Source organism: Ruditapes philippinarum, unplaced genomic scaffold (assembly GCF_026571515.1).
Source record: "Ruditapes philippinarum isolate M1 unplaced genomic scaffold, ASM2657151v2 ctg12305_1_1_1_1, whole genome shotgun sequence".
NCBI classification, from domain to species: Eukaryota; Metazoa; Mollusca; class Bivalvia; order Venerida; family Veneridae; genus Ruditapes; species Ruditapes philippinarum.
Genome location: NW_026863621.1, coordinates 1 through 24,038, shown reverse-complemented (window position 1 = coordinate 24,038; position 24,038 = coordinate 1). Strand labels below are relative to the sequence as shown.

Below are 24,038 nucleotides of genomic sequence, written 5' to 3'. Positions count from 1 at the left end.
GATTTTATATTGCCTAGAGAAATCACAAGGTTGAACGTAGGCAGTAAGCTGTTATATTCTTTCCGTCTAGTAATTTGACCAATACCATATTCAGTGTACAAAATATGATGTTTTTATTTCTGTCGTTAAAGAAGTGTTTTAATTATTGCAACATTTCCCTTCCCCCATGAATGTCGGCACATTTAACAACTGCCCTTATTCCGAAACAATTAAAAAGACACATAACTCAAAATGCTCAATTACAAGATGAAGAATGCTTTGCGTGTTAAGTTACGTTTTCTATTTTAAAACTGAATATTAAGACGCCTGTTACTGTTTTTGTTCTGTATATAGACATATAATTTAAGCTAGATGAATTATTGCCTGGCAATATTGTCTCGTCTGTTTTTGTATAATTTCTATATCCGTCTATCAAGTATAAATGTAAAATTATAACTGTATGTTGGTTCATTCTATATGTTTATGGTAATATACCACATTATCACGACAGTTATCTACTTTATTAATTAGTTTTCGAGAAACTTACAGTGCATGGAATAAAACAGAGAGAACAGATACTTTATGTTTGTGTCGAAATGCTCTCAGTTAAAAAGTCAAATTGACAATCTAACTTCCAAAAATATGTTTTTTATTGCTATGATTGCTATTATATATTAATAAATTTAACATATAAAATACCTATAAGTGTTTGTATTAGAATACGATTGCAACTTTGTAGGGCAATCTATTTAATTAACCACAACATCGTGTTGAGAAAGTGTAAATCAATAAAATAACCCTATGAATATTTAAGTCTGTATTATATTCCAAATGGGATTTGGCAATCTTCATCTTGCACTCTAGTTTGTTTGTTTACATTATGATAAAATGATATATGGTGTTATTTAGAGCACTAGGTGAAGCTTATGTTAGCTAGTTGTTTTAGAAACATGTTCGCAAACATCTGACGCTGATCGTCTATATTATAACGCTTAACCGTTGTGAAACATGTGAACTTAAATGTTGTATATTACGACATCATCTTAATCACTTAATATTTAATCAAGTGTACAGCTTCAAATATCTTACATAACGATGAAACGTCAAAACAACTAAATAGCTCTTTCTCTGGATTTATATTTTAGTTAATTCAGTACTTTAAAGTATGAATGTTTAAATTTATTCAAAACTACATCAAAATATCTTAAATTCTATATGAAATGTAACTATTTATCATTTAATGTGTGTAGTTCTGATTTGTCATCAAAACAAGGTATGAAAAAGAATGCAACGCAAGGCACATTATTTTACACAATATTGTTGACACCCTTTGAGAATACATGGAACTTATATAGAGTAGTTTGATAAAATATGGTTCAAATATTTATTCCTGTGAATTTCGATAGCAGATTACATACATTTTGAAAGGAAAATAATGAACGCAAGAGAATAAAACTGTGTCCTGTTACTTACAATGAACCAGTTGTGAAAACAAGAAGAAAAGGTAAAGCAAATTCACAGTCACTGTGACACAATTGACTGAAAATTTCTCTCTTTTTTTAAACCAACGAAAAAATAATTTCACAAATTTACTGAAACTTCTTTTTATATTTAATTTACATAATTCAGACAACCCTGAATTATAGCACTTCTAACAGAAATACTAAACGGTACAATAAAAAACGTCCTGCTTCCTCGTTATACATGTACTCTTTAATGACTGTTTCAGATTGATTCATCGTACACCTAATTCTTGTCTTTACTGCTGCATCAGTGTTTTTTAATGTGCATCAGTTTTTTTTAAGTTCATTTGGGAAATGAAATAACTTTAGAGTATTAATTAAATGAATACATTTCAGATTTATGAAAGAAATGAGGCATTGAATGACTATGGGATACAGTACAAATTTAAACAAAATAATTTATGTTTCGTATTTTAAATGTAAGAGCATAAAACATTCATACATAAAATTAAATTTTAAAGAATTGATTATTTCATTGATTGTTTAAAAATAACTATATTTGAATTTTTTTTCTTCATGGAAAGCGGAAGCATGATTATAGAAAATGAAAATAATACTTATTTTCAGCATATTTTTGTAGTTATTTTCTATATTGACTTTCATTATATAACGTTGAGAACATATTTTCAGTGAATAACGAAAACTTTTTCAAAACTTTGAGTATATGTATATGCCTTTGCTTTATCTGATAAAACATTAAAAGTAGCAAACTGTTTGCAAACTATATGTTCTTTTTATGATTTTATTTCTTTTGCTATTTGAATAACTTAATTTACAAGTGATTTTCTATTAACTTTAATAACATCTGTAGACAGAAGTAAAACTTACGTGTCATGTCACAAATCGACAAAAATAAAAGTTATGAAGTATAATTGATAGCAAAGTGTTAATGTAAATTTATTTTGTATTAAGGAAACGCACAGTGCTAGCATTATCATTATCTGGTCCTGAATGAGACGTCATGCTTTCAAAAGAACATTCTATAAACAAGCAGTCACGTTATGTTCGACAAGGGATGTGTGGGAGTTCTTTTATTGCAGTATATCACGTTTCTGGACAATTTTCCAAATATTGTTCTTTTGAATAATAGGTTTTTCAACCCTGAATTGATTTCTACTTTTGTGCCATCACAACATCTGCGTTGTGGTACGTACTAGTGTGTGTAATAGAGTGAACTTCAAAATATCAAAACAAAACAACAAATAAAATACAAACAAAAAACAAGGGTGAGTCCAATTTCAAAAAAAGTTGGAAAGATTGTGTCTTGGGTAAAAGGCTTCCAACGTTGTTCAAATAATTTGATTCCATTCAGAAATCTGGTTGCCATTGCAACTAAAAGGAATTATAAGAATCAAATTTAGAAATTATCTTCTGGACATCCACAAAGCCTAGTGCTTAAATATTTTGAGACATGTCTAGTAAACCTCTTCTTTAGTTATTCAAGTTATTCAAATTATAGCTTTGTAGTTTAAATTGTCCCTGCACAGATCATGAGTTTTCTTGTGACGAATAAGATTATAATACAAATTGCATAGCTGTCTATTCGTTAAATATATATATAATTCCCTAAAAACACGAGCTTTTAAACAGCTTTCCAATAATGAGTTGTTATCGACAACTATTATCATGATATAATTATAATCACAGTATAGGAAACAAAAAATTCTTTCTGGCGTAACATTAACGGCAAGTGAAAGCAAAAATAAATTTGCCGCCCCTTTAATTGCATTTGTTAATTTAATATTTTCATCACTTTTAACACAATTATCAGTAGATAAAAATAGAAAATACAGCTTAAAAATGGGGAAAATAAGAAACAAACAAAACAATAATTCTTTCACTATAACAAACATCACACTCAGGGGCTTTAGTGTGTGTAATTTGCATTGAACAACCAAGTTACCTAGGCTGAAGACCATAATATGAATGATCCATTTATGAATAAACTGATACAATCATTGTTGTTTACGAATGAAATGATGGATAAACGTTACATCAAACAAAAAAGAAAATATTTCATTCATATTCCAGACAATATGGTGTGCATGTCAGAAATAAGTAAGTGGACTTTTTTACATATTTTCCATATTTTATTATATATACATGTACTATTAAAAGTTATACATTCATGATTAAAAAAAAATCAAATATCTCCGGACACTCTTGTCGCCAATTAAGGCATTTATTATAAAGTTCTTATTTTTACATCGACAAACACTTACATTAAATATAAAATCTAAACTGTTACTGTAACAAAATAATATTACCATACTTTCGCAGAAAGAGTCTGTGGAGCTTAGAAAAAAGCCAATATATAGTGAACGTGTTATTAAAATTTACAAGGAGAAGTGTGAATCAAACATAGAAGTTATGATATATAAAGGGATCACAAGCAATGTTTTCTATTGACAGGCGAACTTGAATCACCCTTTTTGGTATTTTGCTATTTTGTACAATATACATAAATTTGTATTATGAAGTATAAGAAATATGCAAGTGATTCGAAAGTCAAAAATCAATATTTATAAGACTCTAATGTTACTTGTATTATCCTATCAGTGTAAAGTTCTGTTTATACATGTAGAATGTGATAAAGTATTTATTTGCCTAAATTGTTGAATACCGTTTACATATTACACTTTTGTGTGCTTTTGTAGAGTGCCTTATGTTCAAAGTTTCGAAATGAACTGTCATTTTGATTAGTGTTAATTTTCACCTTGAGAAAAATACGCTGTACGTTAACAGAGATATGGATCTATTAAGAAAACTGAATGAAACAGCAGAGCAGAATTATTAAATGATAATTTTATAAAAATACACAGACAAACATTAAGCAGTTTGGTCCTTCACTGGAAATATTGATTAACTAAAATTCAAAGGCATAAACTGTTTTAGGAAATACGTTCGAACACGGTTGATGATCTAACGCTGTTTACGAGACAATAATACTGATACCAGTATGTTATTAGATCCATAAGACAACTTCTGAAATAGGCTAACTGTCTGGTTATTACATTCAGTCACGGAATGTTATTTTCTCCAGTTTGTTTTCCTTATAATTCATGCTATCATGCTGATGTCTTCCCTAGACTTTTTCAGCCAACTCCAAGTTTGAAAAAGTCAAATTATTTATCCGCTACATGAATGACATAATGAAAAGCACTGAAGCTTGTTCCATTTTTAATAAAACAACGTTTTACATAGCTTAAAACTACTTTTGATGTCAATGAAACCGATTTTGATGTTTTTCCACTTGAATTAATTGGTCATTAGTCCGGATAATACTTAAAACAATTAATTTCGTTGTAGCCTATTAATGTCTTTCCGCTAAATAATTTGTTTCTTTATCGCTTTTGTTGCTATAGTTATACCAGATTGCTTAGGTTTGAATTATAAAATAGTGTTGTATTTGGCGAGATAAATTTTATAATTATGCTTTAGTAGGTTTGAATGTAAGTTCAGATAGTATATCACAATCTTCATATATGAGCAAGAAAAAAACTAATTCAGAATCTTATAATGTATCGGAAGACTGTTCATTTCATATTTTATGATATTGTTTGGTAAACGATCGATTTATGTTTCCCCAATAAGGTTTCCGACCTCATGTTACTTCTAGTAATCTATCAATTATAAAATTGTAATTCTAAAACCTAAGCCAAATCAATACTTCAATTCTAAGTGCTTATTTTACACACAAAAAAATCAAATTTTTAATCATTATTTTATTTAGAATAAAAATTGTCTAAATGGGCATTCTTGAACAAAAAATAACTTGTCCTGAATTCAGAACGAAATGATTCAAATATAAAACAGAATCTGAAAATAAGTCTTTTTGTAAAGGGAACACATTTTCATATACAAATTTCCGGAAATTAAGCTGCCAATCATTTCTTACAGGAACAATTGATGGCAATTTGATGAGGAAATGTAAGAATATTATTAATGCAAAATTGCCAATTATTTCGTATCAAAATATCGAAACACTAACGAAATGGTACATATATGATGGGCATTAATTGTCGGAGAAGAAAAAGGCAACAGCATATAATGCAGAAGAGGAAGGACAGTGGTACAATAGGAAATAGAAATGTCCTGAATATAGAATTTCACCGCAAAAAGAAAGAAATTTTAATATGATAAAGTTTCTCGACACCGGAGAACTTGTTTAACTGCTGATAGATACTACTTATTCTGTACTGCTACAAACATTTATTGCCAATGCTTAGTTTTGACACAGAGCACGAATTTCTTGACCTAACGGCTGGGTTGTTGATGAGACGATTTCATTTACTGAACTACCTAAAATTGGAATTATAAACTTTTACGTTAGATGCAAAACTGTTGTGTATGACAGTCTCAAGAATGTGTCATGTTTAAGACTTCGTTACCATGCTATTTCATTCACGTTGCAATTCCATTTTAAAAAAAAAAACTGAGATATTTTCACTAGTAATAATATATACATTGTTAGGTGAGTATAACCTCTATGCTCAAAGAGTACTGTTAATTCCCAAAACATCAGGTCTACAACAATGTTTCCCTCTTTTGCATCAGCTTATTGAGCATGTGTCCGAATTGTGAGAAAAAATAAGCACACTATCTTTTAATTAAATAAGTTAAAATTTGTAAATCAATTAAAACAAAATGTCTTGCATGTAAAATCACCTTTTCTTATTTGAAATTGAAAATAAAGGCACCTTTAATATTGATCTTATCTGACTAAGATATATTATTTATGTTAGATGAATTATTAGCTGGTGATTACGTCGGTTTGGTACTTTACAATATCTCCCTTTCCAGTTGTTACGTATAAAAATGAAAAATACACGGCCAACATTAGTGCTACGAAGATATCTAAAGATTAATTTATTTATATTTCAGTATTGGCATTTTTAAACCAACAGTTATCAAGATCAATACTAGTACCAGCCTACCAGTTAGTTTTTGATGTTAATATGATAAATTAAATATTTTTTTTCTTACTTTGTAGGTAATTATGTCTTCTGTTAAAATTTAAATGGTCAATCTGACTTCCAAAAATACAATTTAATGTGACATAATAAATTTTAATTTTTAAATATATGTAAGGAAACAAAAATACGTGTACATTCATATTCTAGTTTAACTATTGTGTAATTTTCTGTAATTGTTATATATCCTGTTTACAAAGTAAAACTTCTTGCTATCATTTTAACTATTTATCTGACCTACCAAACATCTTGTAGAGGAGGTGTGAATCAATAAAGAAAGCCTATGAACATTTAAGTTTTTTATATTCCATATGAGAGTTGGCAACTGTAAGTCAACAAAATGCGTGTACATGCATATTCAAGTATAACTATTGTGTTATTTTCTGTAATTGTTGTATATCATCTTCACAAAGTTAAGCTTGTTGCTATCATTTTCGACTGTTTATTTGACTTACCACACATCCTGTTAAGAAGGTGATAATCAATAAAGAAAGCCTATGAATATTTAAGGCTTTTTATATTCCATATGGGATTTGGCTATATTCATATGGCACGCTAGTTTTTAGGTTTACATTATAGTTAAATGGTACATGGTGGTATTGGAACTTGGAACACAAGAAGAATATTTCCCTATGATGCTTCATGCTTTTTGACATAGAAGCTTATTCCAAATGTATCTAAGATAATTATCTAAAATCTACCGGATGTGTAAAATGGAGCAAAGAAACAAACAAACACACAATTTTCTTAGCATTAAAAATGAGCTAACATATGAAAGTCAAAGTATGTTCTCATTTTCCCATAATTCTTTTTATTTATAAAAAGAGAGGAGCAGTTTTTTATATTTGCGTGCATTTTATAACATTTTCAAAATCAGTTTTTGTTCAATCATCATTATAACAGTCAGTCTGTTAAAATATAGCTCATTCAACTCAGGATGACAATGAAAAATGCAGCATTATGTCACTTTAGAACGTTTTTAATCAATTTGATTAAATAGCTTATACCTCAGACACTTTTGAAATAGAAGTATCAGAAAGTATGGAAAGCCTTGACTTTCTTATGATTGTAAAAATGAACGTTGTTGTGTCACTCTTTCTTTATACGATGTGCACTCATGAATATATTATGTAGATGCATCCTTATATGAAGTCAACTCAACAATATATGATGTCAATGTACCTTTATATGATGTCAACCAGTCATTATATGATGTGCATCTATTATTATACGATGTGCATTTATGAATATATTATGTGGTTGCATCATTATATACAGTCAACTTATCAATATATTATGTCAATCTTTCAATATACGATGTGCATTTATTATTATACGATGTGCATTTATGAATATATTATGTGGTTGTATCATTATATACAGTCAATTTATCAATATATTATGTCAATCTTTCATTATACGATGTGCATCTATTATTATACGATATGCATTTATTATTATACGATGTGCATCTATTATTATACGATGTGCATTTATGAATATATTATGTGGTTGCATCATTATATACAGTCAACTTATCATTATATTATGTCAATCTTTCATTATACGATGTGCATCTGTTATTATACGATGTGCATCTATTATTATACGATGTGCATTTATGAATATATTATGTGGTTGCATCATTATATACAGTCAACTTATCAATATATTATGTCAATCTTTCATTATACGATGTGCATCTATTATTATACGATGTGCATTTATTATTATACGATGTGCATCTATTATTATACGATGTGCATTTATGAATATATTATGTGGTTGCATCATTATATACAGTCAACTTATCAATATATTATGTCAATCTTTCATTATACGATGTGCATCTGTTATTATACGATGTGCATCTATTATTATACGTTGTGCATTTATGAATATATTATGTGGTTGCATCATTATATACAGTCAACTTATCAATATATTATGTCGATTTTTCATTATACGATGTGCATCTATAATTATATGACCGCTGCTTTATATGAAGTGCAAACATCATTATATCGTGTGCTTCTGTCATTATGATGATGGGGTAAAATTTACTGGGTTATATCTCACTATGCACCGTTAATGGCGTTATCTGCAACAGCGGGAAAACTCAAAGTAAGTTGTATCTTCTTTATTTATTTTTTAACTACGTGTGTCATTAAATATTTGTATAATAAATGTACCAGAAGTATCATGTTTATTAATATCTGGTTTGTTAGTACTGTGGAGTGATTTTTGTGCTGTTTAATCTAAATTATTTTACTCTGATCTTTCGTCTCTCACTTGAAAGTTGATTCGACCTTGTCAGCAGGGTAGCAAGACACCTCATCCCCCAGATACTTAATCCCCAGACACTTCACCCTCCAATTTTGAAGACACTTCATCCCTTCAGACACTTCACCCCCCAAAATCAGTAAGACACTTCACCCCTCATCCAATTTTTTTCTATAAAGTAAATAAAACAAGTTGGTCAACAACAAAATGCGTATATATGTTTATATTTATTATTTTTAGTATTATTTGATTAAAAATTTTGCTTATTACCTTTATTTTTACTAAGTTTTAAGCTGATTTAGGTTATTTGGTTGTATTGCCAAATTATATATAACAGCACTTTCATCCATTTAAAGTTTTTATTGCATGTCACCTTGTTTATTCAACATGTTGATTAGTTGTTTATTCAACGGTTATCTCACAATTGATTAGATAATTGAATTAAAATGGTATAATTGTATGAAAATTAAATTTATTCTTAATAAATAAATTTAATAAATAAACAAATAAATAAATAAAATGAATATGAATGAATGAATCGGTTGCTATATAAAATATAGGACGCGGACAGGACGTGGCCAAGGTAGTCCTGATTGGCCTGTAACTGGGCCTCTCCAACCTCTTCGGCCCTGTCACAGGCCTTGTTCACTTTCTTCTAAATGAGGGATGAAGAAGGTGCCTTGATATTTAAGCAGGTGAGAACAAGTGACACATCATCCATTCCCATTCTAGATTTCGTCACCGGCATCACTTTGAAAGTGGCAGCTCTGGCAATGAATAGATACTTTGATACAAAGTCCATGCCGTCGCACTATTCTCAGGGAAATGGACGCGTTTTGGCAGTGCTGCCGATGGAACAATGACACTAATTGTTTTAAATTGTCTAAATGTACAATGATACATTCATCAATTTCAGCAACTTCATCATTTATTACCTCATTTTCAGATTTTGGTCTGAGTATGGTAGACTAACACTGTCATCATCATCACTTTTGCTGTTACTGGTTATATGTTTTACATCAGTTGCCTCTGACTGACTAAGTCTCACAACTTGTTCAACAGGTTCATTTGGTAAGTCATTTATATAATGATCATGGCTATAATCATGTTTAACATGTTTTACTCCAGGCTTAAACTGAGTTTTTTTTTGTGTGTCCTGTTATGTTTGCTACTTCTAACATTAGATCTACCCATATTGCACAATTTTAAGCTCCAATATATGAAAAATGTCTCAAAACTATGATCTAACTATATTATAGAAGCATAAAGTATTCCAAATTTTACTATATATTCCAGCAATAGTCCTGCACAAATTTTCTGTATAAAATGCATTTATGAAATCTGTGTGTGTGTTAAATACCATATATGAGTCATTACTGGAGAGTTTTTGGTCATACCTCATGCTGATAAGCCGTGTGCAGCTGGACCTTAATTAGTTTTTATAAACCGTGTTGAATTTCTCTAGAGCAAGGGAGACAACTCAAACTCAGACAACTTTGCTGGGAATTCGCCTTGACATTTCGATGGCATCACTTTGAAAGTGGCAGCTCTGGCAATTAATAGATACTTTGATACAAAGTCCATGCCGTCGCACTATTCTCAGGGAAATGGACACGTTTTGACAGTGCTGCCGATGGACTAATGACACTAATTGTTTTAAATTGTCTAAATGTACAATGATACATTCATCAATTTCAGCAACTTCATCATTTATTACCTCATTTTCAGATTTTGGTCTGAGTTTGTATGGTAGACTAACACTGTCATCATCATCACTTTTGCTGTTACTGGTTATATGTTTTACATCAGTTGCCTCTGACTGACTAAGTCTCACAACTTGTTCAACAGGTTCATTTGGTAAGTCATTTATATAATGATCATGGCTATAATCATGTTTAACATGTTTTACTCCAGGCTTAAACTGAGTTTTTTTTTGTGTGCCCTGTTATGTTTGCCATTTCTCCTAACATTATATCTACCCATATTGCACAATTTTAAGCTCCAATATATGAAAAATGTCTCAAAACTATGATCTAACTATATTATAGAAGCATAAAGTATTCCAAATTTTACTATATATTCCAGCAATAGTCCTGCACAAATTTTCTGTATAAAATGCATTTATGAAATCTGTGTGTGTGTTAAATACCATATATGAGTCATTACTGGAGAGTTTTTGGTCATACCTCATGCTGATAAGCCGTGTGCAGCTGGACTTTAATTAGTTTTTATAAACCGTGATGAATTTCTCTAGAGCAAGGGAGACAACTCAAACTCAGACATCTTTGCTGGGAATTCGCCTTGACATTTTGATGGCATCACTTTGAAAGTGGCAGCTCTGGCAATGAATAGATACTTTGATACAAAGTCCATGCCGTCGCACTATTCTCAGGGAAATGGACGCGTTTTGGCAGTGCTGCCGATGGAACAATGACACTAATTGTTTTAAATTGTCTAAATGTACAATGATACATTCATCAATTTCAGCAACTTCATCATTTATTACCTCATTTTCAGATTTTGGTCTGAGTATGGTAGACTAACACTGTCATCATCATCACTTTTGCTGTTACTGGTTATATGTTTTACATCAGTTGCCTCTGACTGACTAAGTCTCACAACTTGTTCAACAGGTTCATTTGGTAAGTCATTTATATAATGATCATGGCTATAATCATGTTTAACATGTTTTACTCCAGGCTTAAACTGAGTTTTTTTGTGTGCCCTGTTATGTTTGCTACTTCTCCTAACATTAGATCTACCCATATTGCACAATTTTAAGCTCCAATATATGAAAAATGTCTCAAAACTATGATCTAACTATATTATAGAAGCATAAAGTATTCCAAATTTTACTATATATTCCAGCAATAGTCCTGCACAAATTTTCTGTATAAAATGCATTTATGAAATCTGTGTGTGTGTTAAATACCATATATGAGTCATTACTGGAGAGTTTTTGGTCATTCCTCATGCTGATAAGCCGTGTGCAGCTGGACCTTAATTAGTTTTTATAAACTGTGTTGAATTTCTCTAGAGCAAGGGAGACAACTCAAACGGGTCTCTTTAATGTCTATCTGACTGCCTTTAAATGTGCTATGTGACTTAAATTTATGGCAATTTTTATAGCATGCATATAAAGTTTTAATTAACAAGGGATTTACTTTGATGTATGAAAAAGTAACACCATTTAAAGTCTGACAGAAATGAAATTTGCTCTATTTTGTGTCATTTCAGTTGCAATTTAGGTCTAAAATGTCATATTTTTTTTTTAATTATGGGCTATTTATTGAATATTTCTCTAAGTCTATACACTAGGGGCTCATACTTTTGCTATAAAATTGTACAGATGTTGAAACAACCAGATTTAGAACACTTAACATTGGGTATACTTCCATTCTTTGCTTATACTGAAAGTAGCATTATAAGGGACTGAAAATGGCGCATAACGGTGATGTTCATTAAAGACATATATAATGAAAACCGAACAACATTTCGCTATAATTTTTCCCAGTTTTATTTAAATATGTATACAATTGCAGAAAAAATACATTTGAAGACTATTTATGATCATTAAGGTGCTCCTTAATACACAGGAACAGGCAAAGGTGGAGTACCCAAGGGGAGAACTATACATATATTAAAAACATGAAAAAAATTCTTGTCTGAAGTTAGAATGCTTAGAGCTTTGATATTTGGTCTAATATTATATATAGGTCCTCTACCAGGGATCATCGGTTTTCCTTATGTGTATATAATGAAAACTTATTAAACTAAATTTCTTGTCTTAAGGGGCAAGGCTTAGTGCTAAGTCAGTGTTTCTGCCAGGCTAGATTTTTTGAGGGTCATTTGAGACCCTCTGTATAAAAATATAAGGGTCATTTGAAATTATTACGGGTCAAATTTTAAATAAGTAAAAACTATACTTGTAGTAAATATCAGAACTGTTTGATTTCTCACATGAACTTCAATTTCTCACTTTTTGGGGATGCAAATGAAAAATCTTGAAAGGAAGAATGCATGAAAACATTTAACCGGTCATACGTTATTGCAGAAACTTTGATATTTTTAGCCACTAAAGCAGAGATGTAGATAAGATTGTTATCTATGACACTGACTTAAAAGCCCTTCTTTTGTGGTGAGCTTGCCATTGTGAGAAATGTGTCTGCATGTTTACACCTGACCTTGGCATGCATGTCTAGATCCTGGATACCGTGACTGATTGTAGGACGGTTAAATGTTGTGCCGATAACGACAAAGAATAAGTTAGCATCTTAAACATACCCGCAGTTACCGGAAATAAATCAATTTGGGATACTCAAACAATAATTGCTGATTTTAACAAGATGGCACTAATAATAGGAGAAATAACTTAATGAGAATGCATCTCATTACATGTAAAGCAGATTATCACTGCGTCATAGAAAATGCGCTGTGCCTTTTCCAATTTTGCGTCATTCGTGAAATTATTGTGTCAATAACTCAAGAGATGCAGAGTAGCGAAAACACTGAGTGCTTTGATATTTGGTATATGAAATCATCTTTAGGACCTCTACCAAAGTTTTTCAGATTATGTCTCTAGTGTCAAAATTGGCCCCACCCCTGGGGGGTGGGTCACACAGGTTTTCCATATATGTATATAGTAAAACCTTAAAAAATCTTTTCTGAATTGACGATGGCTAGAGGTTAGAGATTTGGCATGAAACATTGTGTTGTGGACATCTACCAAGATTTTAAACATGTAACATTGTGTTGTAGACATCATCCAAGATTGTTTAAATTATAGCCCTTGGGTCAAGATTGACCCTGCCCAGGGGGTCATTGATTATCATTATGTATGTATAGTAAAAACTAGAAAAACCTACCAAGATTGTTCAAATTATAGCCCTGCGGTCAAAATTGGCCCCACCCTGAGGTCATTGAATTTCATTATGTACATGTTATATGTTATATTAATACGGTGCCCGTGGCATAGCATTTTTTCACTTATGCATTCTTGTTATGTTTGCAGAAATAGGTAATGCTTAATTGAAAAAAACAACAACTGTATTTCAAATAATGCAGCTATGCATTATACAGTAAATAACTAAATTTTACAGCAAATACTTGTATTTTGAATCTGACAGTTATATTTTGAATCATTTATTGCACTATATATTATGGCCTTTGTAACTAAAAAATTAGACACATCTGTACCTTGTCTTTCATTTGACAGGTTGTACTATGACCTTGACCACCAAATTCACTAGACTCAATTGTATATAAACGAAGAAAGAACATTTTTCACAAATGCAATCTTGTTTTCAAAATTTGATCTTATTACTTAATTAAATGAATTTAAGAATTGTGAACTTTTCTAAATGCTGTATAAGTGTATATCTCAGGTAAGCGATCCTGAGGGCTGTCATTTTTAGCTCGACTATTCCAAGAATATGAGAGCTATTGTAGTTGCCCCAGCGTCCGCGTCGGCGTCTGCGTTGCTTACAGTTTTTTGTAAAGTCAAATATCTCAATTATTGCTTGAGATATTCAATTGAAACTTACAATACTTATTTACAGTAACAAGGTACATCAGATTGACAAGTTGGATAACTCTGCCTACAATATTGACAGAATTATGCCCCTTTTTAACTTAGAAATTTTGGTTAAAGTTTTTTGTAAAGTCAAATATCTCAATTATTGCTTGAGATATTCAATTGAAATTTACAATACTTTTTTATAGTAACAATCTACAACAGTTTGCAAAATTGCATAACTCTGCCTGCAATATTTGCAGAATTATTTGCCTCTTTGAAACTTAGAATTTTTGGTTAAAGGTTAAAAAATCTTCAAAGATATTTACTTGAAACTTTACACATGTACTTAGGGTCATAATTGGAGGGTCATAATTGTATGTCACTGACCAAGTTCCATAACTCTATCTTGCATTTAGGCTGATTCATATCCCCTTTTCTACTTAGTCTCTTGGTTAATGTTTACATGCAAGTTTTACATATCTCAATAACTATATAAGATATTTATTTAAAACTTCACATATGCATTTAGGGTCATAATTGTAGGTCACTGACAAAGATTCATAATTCTATCTTGCATTTAGGCTGATTTTCTCCCCTTTTTCAACTTAGAAATTCATGGTAAAGTTTTGCTTAATAACAAGCCTTTGTACCTTTTCTGTCAATTTTATGTATTCATAGGTAATTGGCATTATTATACTCAATAAAACACCCTTGTCACAACCTTCCGAATAGTCGAGCCAATACTGTCCTCCGACAGTTCTTGTATTTCTGACTGTGGCAGTGTGAATTAAACAAGGTAATAGTCTGTATATGTCACATTATACAAAACCATCCTGTATTTGTTTTTATTTCAGGTTACATTGATGTACTACACATCATGGCACAGTATGATACTATTACATCATTGTTAGGTAGAATAGGTCTAAGACACCTTGTTGAAAACTTCAAAACCCAGAGGATCGACAGTATTGACACATGCAAGAGATTAGCAGACACTGATTTACTATCTCTTGGTCTGTCTACAATTGGAGACCGTGCCCGGTTCCGTGCTGAAATTACAGCATGTCATGAAAATGCATCAACAGGTTTGTTGCAATAATATTTACTTATAAATAGTACTTCTATATATAATGTTTGTAATGTTTTTAACATTTCTGGCGATAAACTTTTCGCAGCCTCTGTGACAGCGTCTGTACATTGCTATAAATGTTATAATGGTGATATGATATGGCATTTTCCTGTTCAATGATTTATGTAAGAGTTATGGCCCTTTAAGATTTTTATATGCCCGAAAGAATTTTGGGCATATTATGTTATACTCCCTGGCGTCCGTCTGTCTGTCCGTCCGCACTCACAGGACAGTAATTATGTGGCTAGAGGGACAATAGGTAACTGTTCTTACTCTTTGATGTCATTCATTCCGTAATGCTTTTATGTAGCTATTTTCATTTGTGTGGCTAAAAAGAACAATAGAGTAGCCTCATTTCTGCTCTCCTGTTAGAATGTCCGTCCGTCCGTCCGTACCAGGTTAGCTTAAAATGGCAAGTTGGATTATGGCTTTCATTTTTACCAAGTTATTGCCCTTTTCAGCACTTAGAAAATAAATAATTGGTTAACCAAAAATGGCAATTTGGATATATCTTAAGTTCTTATGTTCATTATATCACACTTACTTATCAGTACAAAGTACATGATATTGCCAAGTAAGATAACTGTGCCATCCATTCTTCCCAGTTATTTCCCTTTTTATCACTTTAAAAATAGGGCCTTGTATGGTTAACCTATTCCGGCAAGTTGGATTTATCTTAAATATTTCCTAATCATTTCACTTATTCAATGAAATGTTTCCTATTTGGTAGGTAAATACCCTAAGTGATCCTCTAATTTTGTGGGGAGTAAGGGGTCTCTAGGGTCAAGGTCATTGGTGTAAAAAACCAAATTTGAATATTTTTGCTCATAAAGCCTTTATTTTTAGCTCACCTGTCAAAAAGTGACATGGTAAGCTTTTGTGATTGCTTTTTTCTGGCAAAAACTTCTATTTTAAACAACATCTCTTCATAAACCGCTAAGCCAATTACATCTAAACTTCACACAGGAATGTTCCTTTGGTTACGAGTCAACTTTAAAAATTGTTTAAAGAATTAAATTCCAAGCAGAACTCTGGTTGCCATGTTACCAAAAGATATCTTGCATAGTTTTTGGATTGATCAAAGTGACATGTGCCAACAGCAAATTTTTATACATGTATATTGGCTTATAAAGCCTTTATTGATAGCCTATCTGAAAGGAATATACCTTGGATAGTCCTGTGCTGGGAGTCACACAGTCAATGTCACTTGTAATGTCAGACGATAGTTTTTTTTTCCACTTTTTATGCCCCAACAGAGTGGGAGCATATAGCGTTGCACTTGTCCGTCCGAGTGTCCGTCCGTCCGTATGTCTGTCCGTACGTCCCGAAATCTTGTGAACGCAACTCCTCTTAAACCGGATGGCAGATTTTGCTTAAACTTCCAGGGATGAACAACCTTAATGTGTAGATGGCAGTAAAGGAAGGAATTTTTGCTGCGACCAAATTTAACAGAATTATGGCCCTTTGTTGATTTTTTCATTATATACTATGTAGAAATTTTGTGAACGCAACTCCTCTTAAACCGGATGGCAGATTTTGCTTTAACTTCCAGGGATGAACAACCTTAATGTGTAGATGGTAGTGAAGGAAGGAATTTTTGCTGCAACCAAATTTAACAGAATTATGACCCTTTGTTGATTTTTTCACTATATACTATGTAGAAATTTTGTGAACACAACTTCTCTCAAACAGGATGGCAGATTTTGCTTAAACTTCCAAGGATGAACAACCTTAATGTGTAGATGGTAGTAAAGGAAGGAATGTTTGCTGCAACCAAATTTAACAGAGTTTTGGCCCTTTGTTGATTTTTTCACTATATACTCTGTAGAAATTTTGTGAACGCAACTCCTCTTAAACCGGATGGCAGATTTTGCTTAAATTTCAAGGGATGAAGAACCTTAATGTGTAGATGGTAGTAAAGGAAGGAATTTTTGCTGCGACCAAATTTAACAGAATTATGGCCCTTTGTTGATTTTTAGTTATCATTGTGGCACATGTAGTCCAAAAAATATTTGACCTAGAGTCATAAGATTGACAGAAGAGTGGCGTGTGGGGGCATCCGTGTCCTATGGACACATTTCTAGTTTATACAGCCTTTGTATTTATTTACCAATGACTGTCTCATATTTACAAGGAAAGGTTGTCCTTTAATTCAGATATTCCGTCCTTAACTAAGTAAATAGTTACAAAGTATAAAGAGAGCTGTCCTTAACTCGCCCCTGCATCGGCCAGATTTCAGATAAAAAGTTTGGTGCAGTAAAATATTTTTCATTATAACTTTTTCATTTCTTAAGGTATCAACTTCAAACTTCAAATATATATTTTTTATCATCAACCAATGTGATAGGATTTTTAACTGTAACTTCTTTATTACTTAAGGGATCAACCTCATACTTCAATTATATGTTCCTTATCATCAACCACATCTCATGTGACAAGGTTCATAACTCAGATTTATATCCCATTGAACTTGAAGAATTTTCCTTAAAAAATACTATTTTAGCTCACCTGTCACAAAGTGACATGGTGAGCTTTTGTGATTCCTTTTCATCCAGCACCTGTCCGTAAACTTTTACTTTAAACAACATCTCCTTATAAACTGCTATCCTTTGGTAGTCAACTTGAAAAAATTGTTCAAAGAATTTACAGATGAGCGATTCAGGGCCATGATGGCCCTCTTATTTACTGTAACTTTTTTATTTCTTATGGGATTAACTTAATACTTCAAATGTATGTTCCTTATCATTAACCACATCTTATGTGAAAAGGTTCATAACTCTAGTACCAATATTGCAAGAATTATCTACCTGTTCACTTACATTTTTTACTTGAAAAACATCACGTCTAAAATATATTGAACATCAACGGTAATTCATTGCATAATATTGTTATGTTCAATTAGGAAATATGCGGGGAATCTTAAAATTATAATTTTATTCTTGGTTATGTCATATTTTCATTTTATCCCCAAAATGAAGTTTAGGGGGGGTATATAGGAGTCACTCAATGGTTTGTCGGTCGGTTGTTCTATCCAGCTGTCCCTTGCATTTTCCTTGTCTGGAGCATAACTTGAAGACTAATGGTTTGAATTTAATGCAACTTCATACAATGGTCAAGCACAATAATGGGAAGTGCAGTGCTTAAGAACCATAACTCTAACTAAAGTAATTACAGTTATTGCCCTTTGTTATTTTTTCATTGCTTTTTTGTCTAGGGTATATTACTTGAAGACTTGTTGTTAGAATTCAATACAACTTCATACAATAATCAAGGACATTGAGAGGAAATTCAGTGCACAAGAACTCCATCTTGACTAATTTGAATTACAGAGCTTTTGCCCTTTGTTACTTTTCCTTGTCTGGAGCATAACTTGAAAACTACTAGTTTGAATTCAATACAACTTTATGCAATGGTCAAGCACATTAAGAGGAAGTGAAGTGTTCAAGAACCATAATTCTGTCCAGAGTTATTATAGAGTGATTGCCCTTTGTTAATTTTCCATTGCTTTTTCTTTTCCAGAGCATAACTTGAAAACTACTAGTTGAAATTCAATACAATTTCATACAATGGTCAAGTATATTGCGATATAGCGTAGTGCACAGAAACCATAACTATTTCTTGACTCATTTAAGAGTTTTTGCCCTTTGTTACTATTTATTGTCCAGTGCATAAATTGAAAATTAATGTTTGGAATTTAAAAGAAACTTCATACAATGGTCAAGGGCAGTGAGATAAAGTGCAGTGCACAAGAACCATAACTATTTTGGACTTCATTACAGTTATTGCCCTTTGTTACTTTTTTTGTCCAGTGCATAACTTGAAAACTAGTACATGTAGTTGGAATTCAATACAACTTCATACAATGGTCAAGCGCAATGAAAGAGTGCAGTGCTCAAGAAGCCTAACTCTTTTTGGACCTATTACAGAGTAATTAAATAAAGCTTCATCAATGGTCAACCACATTGAAAGGAAATGCAACATGTAAGAACCACAAAACTATCTTTAATTGCCCACAACCATAACTCTATTTCAGTTCTTTTTGCAAGTATTCTGTTACTAGTAACTTCCTCATTTCCGAAGCAGTCTTGCAGGGGTATTTAATCCCATTTAGTAATAGTTCTAGTTTCATTTAGTAAAAGTAACATTTACAACTGTGTTTAATTTAAAAGTGATTAACCATAAAAAGTTTCTTAATTTTATTCCAAAGGAACTGCTTTGATATATCAATAAGTTTCCAAATTATGTTTTCAATTTTGTTTTTAGGTGACAGTAGAGCTTTTTTGGCAAGCCGGTCAAGATTCAGCAGAAAGAAGCCAGCTAGACGTAAAACTTGGACAGGAACATTCGTTTGTTTGGCAGATCATAACCAACCAAGGTTCCATGTCAAGAGGAAAAAGTTTGCCTACAAAGGGCAGGATTAGGTGTTAAAAAAATTACTTTTGATTCTGAGGCATCTGAATCAGAAGTAGATTCTGTTATTACTGGTGAAAGTGGTTTTAAAAAACTTGAAGGCTGTGGCGGTTATGAACTCTTGCATTGTAGATCTAACTGCAGAAATCTTTCAAAAAATAGATGTAAGCTGGGATGTAAAAAAGCTTGAAAACTGTTGTTGGTGGACAGAGTAAAATATACATTAGACCCATTCAAACCTCCCTGGAGTTACAGTTCGAAAACGAGGAGGCAAATACATCCAATATAAAGTTTCCATGTATGATATGTGGTGTTGAATTCATTGTTAGGGACTTACGGGAGCATGCAAATACCTGCTTAAAAACTGATAATCCTACTGACAATGAAGTTGTTAACAAGGACACAACTTTTGAAACACCTTTTGAAATAAATATGCCTCTTGACTTAAACAATTTAGAGTTTTTCTCTGCTGATCTTAGTGACACCGTACAGATAGAATCTTCTGCAGAGAAAAGTACTCAACAAGTTGACAGTCCTACAGAAACAGCTAGCACCTTTTCTGGAATTGAGAATCACCAACAAAATGAACAGTCAGAAATCCAAACAATTACAGAATCCTGTATAGAAGGTATTAGTTCCCAGGAAATAACAGATCCGATTCATGGTTTAAGATTTTTGCAGACAAAGATTGTTACAGGAAGAAAGCTTGATTTAGAAGAGGAAGACTTGGAGTCTGGTCTTACATGTGCTGACTGTAGTACAAATTACATAATTGTTGACAGGAATCACATTTTGTCCACAGGTATGGATGAAATAAAAGAACTGAATGACTTGAGGCTAACATTGGAAGTTCAGTTCTATGGTGAGGTAAGAAAAAATTATTGAAATAGGTTTGCTATTGATAAGATAAGCATAATTGTACAGTGTAGTTTTTAATCAGCCGTTTTTAATCACGAAATAAAAAAGGAAAACGGGTGCAGATGGCCTCTAAATTGTGTGTTACTGACTATCATGATATGTACATCAGTGTTTTGTTTTGTTTTTCACCAAAATACTCAGCAAATTTGACCCAATTTCCCCCCTCAAAATGGTATGTTTTTTCCGTCTTTTACACTCTGGTTTTACAGGGTGACTTGTTTGAGAGGTGAGTTTGACAATTGGTTACATCTAGGGTTTAAGATGAGAGGCCTTTTAGGCTGACATTCTGGAATAGATAAAAAAGACAGTTTTAAACAGTTGTTTAACATTTAATTGTTGAAGCCAAAAGTAAAAATGAAATACAGTTGCAAATATAAAATACAATTTGAAAACATAATAGTTTTTAAACATAATAAAAACATATCACAACATATGTTCTTATATTTGCAGACTGCAATAAATGTATATTTAATAATAATGGGGAAAATAATAAGTGTTCATTTAATACAATATAATAACTCGCATTAACTATTGAAAGGTACAATGTAATTACTAAAACTAAACACTTTTGTATACTAGTGTAAATTGCAAATTGCAAACTTATATAAAAGTGTTTATTCATGTAACTCAAAACTGTCCTTTTGTTATGTATATTGAAAAATCAACTTGACACATTTAACAAGAAAATGTTTTACAACTTTCGTTGCAGTCCTTTTTTGTAGATAAATCATAAAATGTTATAAAGACAGAAATTACAAAATTCACAAAATTAAAGTAAATACAAAATAGTTAAATAATATGGTAAGCAATCCTTGGATTCAATAATGATCTATTATAACTATTTTCACTGAAAAAGACTACCTAAGAAATAACAATTTAATTATTACAAAAGTAGAAATTACTATATAACACAGTTGCATATTCAAATGATAAAATTTACACAATAATAAATAAAATACAAATATTTATAAAATTTAATATCCTATTTAATGAAAGTATTCTAAATTGTTCTTAAGAAAATATAAAAATATCACAAGTAATACCTTGAATATATGGAAAAGACAGTTTTAAACAGTTGTTTAACATTTAATAGTTGAAATAGATAAATACAGAATCCCCAAAGAAAGCCCAACACGGCAAAATTGAAAATGTTGCAGGCTCGGTTTGATTGAGCCTGTTCATGGACGGTACTGGAAAGTGCAAGTTACCGTCCACGCCCCCTAGCACCGGCTTAAGCAGAATTCAACATTTAAACGTGAAATAGTAAAATTTTGAATTTAGAAATATCCGCAGATGTGTTCATACGGCGTTTATCATGGAACCTTCAATGTGACACTTCCGTGCCATTCCATGAAAAGCGGCGTATGGTCACAAAGTCCAAAGTAAGAATGATGTCTTTTGGCATAAAAATAAGCTTTCTGTAAGGATTATTGTAGAACCATTAAAAAGCACAGGATCTTTTGTTTCATACCTATCTTTGTGTTGTAATCAATTAAAGGTCTGCCCTGGTATCTTTCTTAAGGGATTGACACTGCTTACTAACATATGTCATTGTAATAAGAATTGTTAAAACTACATTGGAAAAGATTTGGCTATGTTTTTACACTTATAGAATTTAAGCCTGCATAAACATTTTCTATCTGTTTTTGCACCAGTATGTATGATATTGAAAGGTTTGTTTTGGTCTGTTTTTTCGTTTGGGCCCCTGGTAGCTTTTTGGAATAAAAATTTTGGGTTAATGTTTTATTTTCCCAAGCCAAGCCTTTTTTTGTTTTTTTTTTTAAAGCTAAGTTTTCAAAATAGGAACACATGGTATAACTAAATGGGATTTTGACAACAAGTGTTGTCTAGATGTATTGGTTTGGTACATGTTTTGGTTTAAAATGACCTCTTGGCCATTCTCTGTAATTTTTTAGCTCACCTGACCATTAAGTGGTCAAGGTGAGGTAATAGAGATGGGGCTATGTCAGCCGTCCCATCGTCGTGCATAGTCAACAATTTGTTGTTTAACAGTCTAGCAGTCATAGTTTTGATTGGATCATTGTCAAACTTTGTCAGAATGTTTTTTTTTCTTAATGAAATACAGATCAAGTTCGAAGATGGGTCATCTCCAGTAAAAAAAACTAGGTCACAGGAGCTAAAAATAGAAAAAGCTTGTTAACACTCTAGTGGCTGCAGTTTTGATCCAAATATTCTGCGGAAATTTGTCAGGAAGGTTGTCTTGATGATTTTAGGTTTTGAATATGGGTCCTCTCCAGTCAAAAATAAGGTCACATTGCCCAAATGCAAGCAGGACATAGTCATTAAATTCACATGTATGTAATTTCAGAATGCTGAGGACTATGGTGGGCCCAGGAAGGAATTCTTTAGCCTTATTCTACCAGAACTGAAGGCTAAATACTTCGAACCAGTGCGTGATTGGATAAGTTTGAGTGAATATGAAACAGCAGGAAAGATTATAGGTAAAAACTTTATGTACAGTAATGAGTAATTTTACCAGAACATCATACAGAATTTAGAAGTTCAGGAATTCAGAAGTAAGAATAAGAGTAGAAATAGAAAGAAAAATTTTGGGACACTTACGACTGTTCAGATTTCAGGAAATTCCGGATTCTGGAAGTATCTGGATTTCAGAAGTTCTGGATTTTAGAACTTATATTATAATAAAAAGTTCACCTTTTGATGGATTTTGATATATTTTTGTATTATATTAAAGCCACCTTCATAGATTTGAAGCAGACTTGATCTGGCCCATTCATTTTTAACTGATGTACAAAATATAAATGTACTTAATTTCTTCCTTCGCAGTTCCCTTTTATTAAATGTTTTAACAGTGCGTCAGTCATGCACTTGTAGTTGTTGGAACCTAACCTATCCATTATAATAATAGTAGAAACCAATCAATGTTAGCAAGCATTGAATGAATGAGTACATGCATTTTATGTAAATCTATTTTTTTTCAGCATTCTGCTTGCTACAGAATGGAAAACTGCCTAGAATTCTAGATGTGAACACATTGGCTGAACTGTTTGAAGACAGTCCAAGAGGGGTTCTTTCTGCTTTCGCTAAGGGATTGGATTCACTTGGAATATTTCAGGTACAAGTTTTTTATAGCAAATAATGTTTCTAACGAGAACTTGCTAACAATATTTAAAGGCATGTTATTCATATTGACCAAGAAAAATAACCAGCCAGAAATTGGCAAAACTTGGAAATATTTTGATAACTGTGGCACTCCTGTCTGTATTCATGCTTGGTTAGAAATTTAAAACTTCACTAAGGCTAGATTTGATGATTTATATTTTATT

At 31.8% G+C, this 24,038-nt stretch overlaps 1 protein-coding gene across 2 annotated transcripts; it reads left to right on the top strand.

The window, feature by feature from the left end:
- Positions 1 to 7,727: 7,727 nt before the first annotated feature.
- Positions 7,728 to 23,855, top strand: LOC132722745 (uncharacterized). Of its 2 annotated transcripts, XM_060707287.1 has the most exons (8): positions 7,728 to 8,599; positions 9,705 to 9,829; positions 10,487 to 10,615; positions 11,276 to 11,400; positions 15,128 to 15,358; positions 19,666 to 20,679; positions 23,060 to 23,192; positions 23,694 to 23,855. In XM_060707287.1, exons 6-8 carry the CDS (start codon positions 20,113 to 20,115, stop codon positions 23,849 to 23,851), a joined length of 858 nt encoding a protein of 285 aa, XP_060563270.1. In that variant the 5' UTR covers positions 7,728 to 8,599; positions 9,705 to 9,829; positions 10,487 to 10,615; positions 11,276 to 11,400; positions 15,128 to 15,358; positions 19,666 to 20,112; the 3' UTR covers positions 23,852 to 23,855. The 2 variants fall into 2 exon arrangements, with proteins under 2 accessions (XP_060563270.1, XP_060563269.1); XM_060707286.1 differs by having other exon boundaries at positions 7,728 to 9,829.
- Positions 23,856 to 24,038: the final 183 nt, after the last annotated feature.

Excerpts from the sequence above, each read along its gene's own strand:
- LOC132722745 (XM_060707287.1), top strand. The coding sequence starts at position 20,113 with ATGATATGTGGTGTTGAATTCATTGTTAGGGACTTACGGGAGCATGCA. Across the intron at positions 20,680-23,059 it reads AAGTTCAGTTCTATGGTGAG|AATGCTGAGGACTATGGTGG; the intron begins GTAAGAAAAAAT and ends ATGTAATTTCAG. Across the intron at positions 23,193-23,693 it reads AACAGCAGGAAAGATTATAG|CATTCTGCTTGCTACAGAAT; the intron begins GTAAAAACTTTA and ends ATTTTTTTTCAG.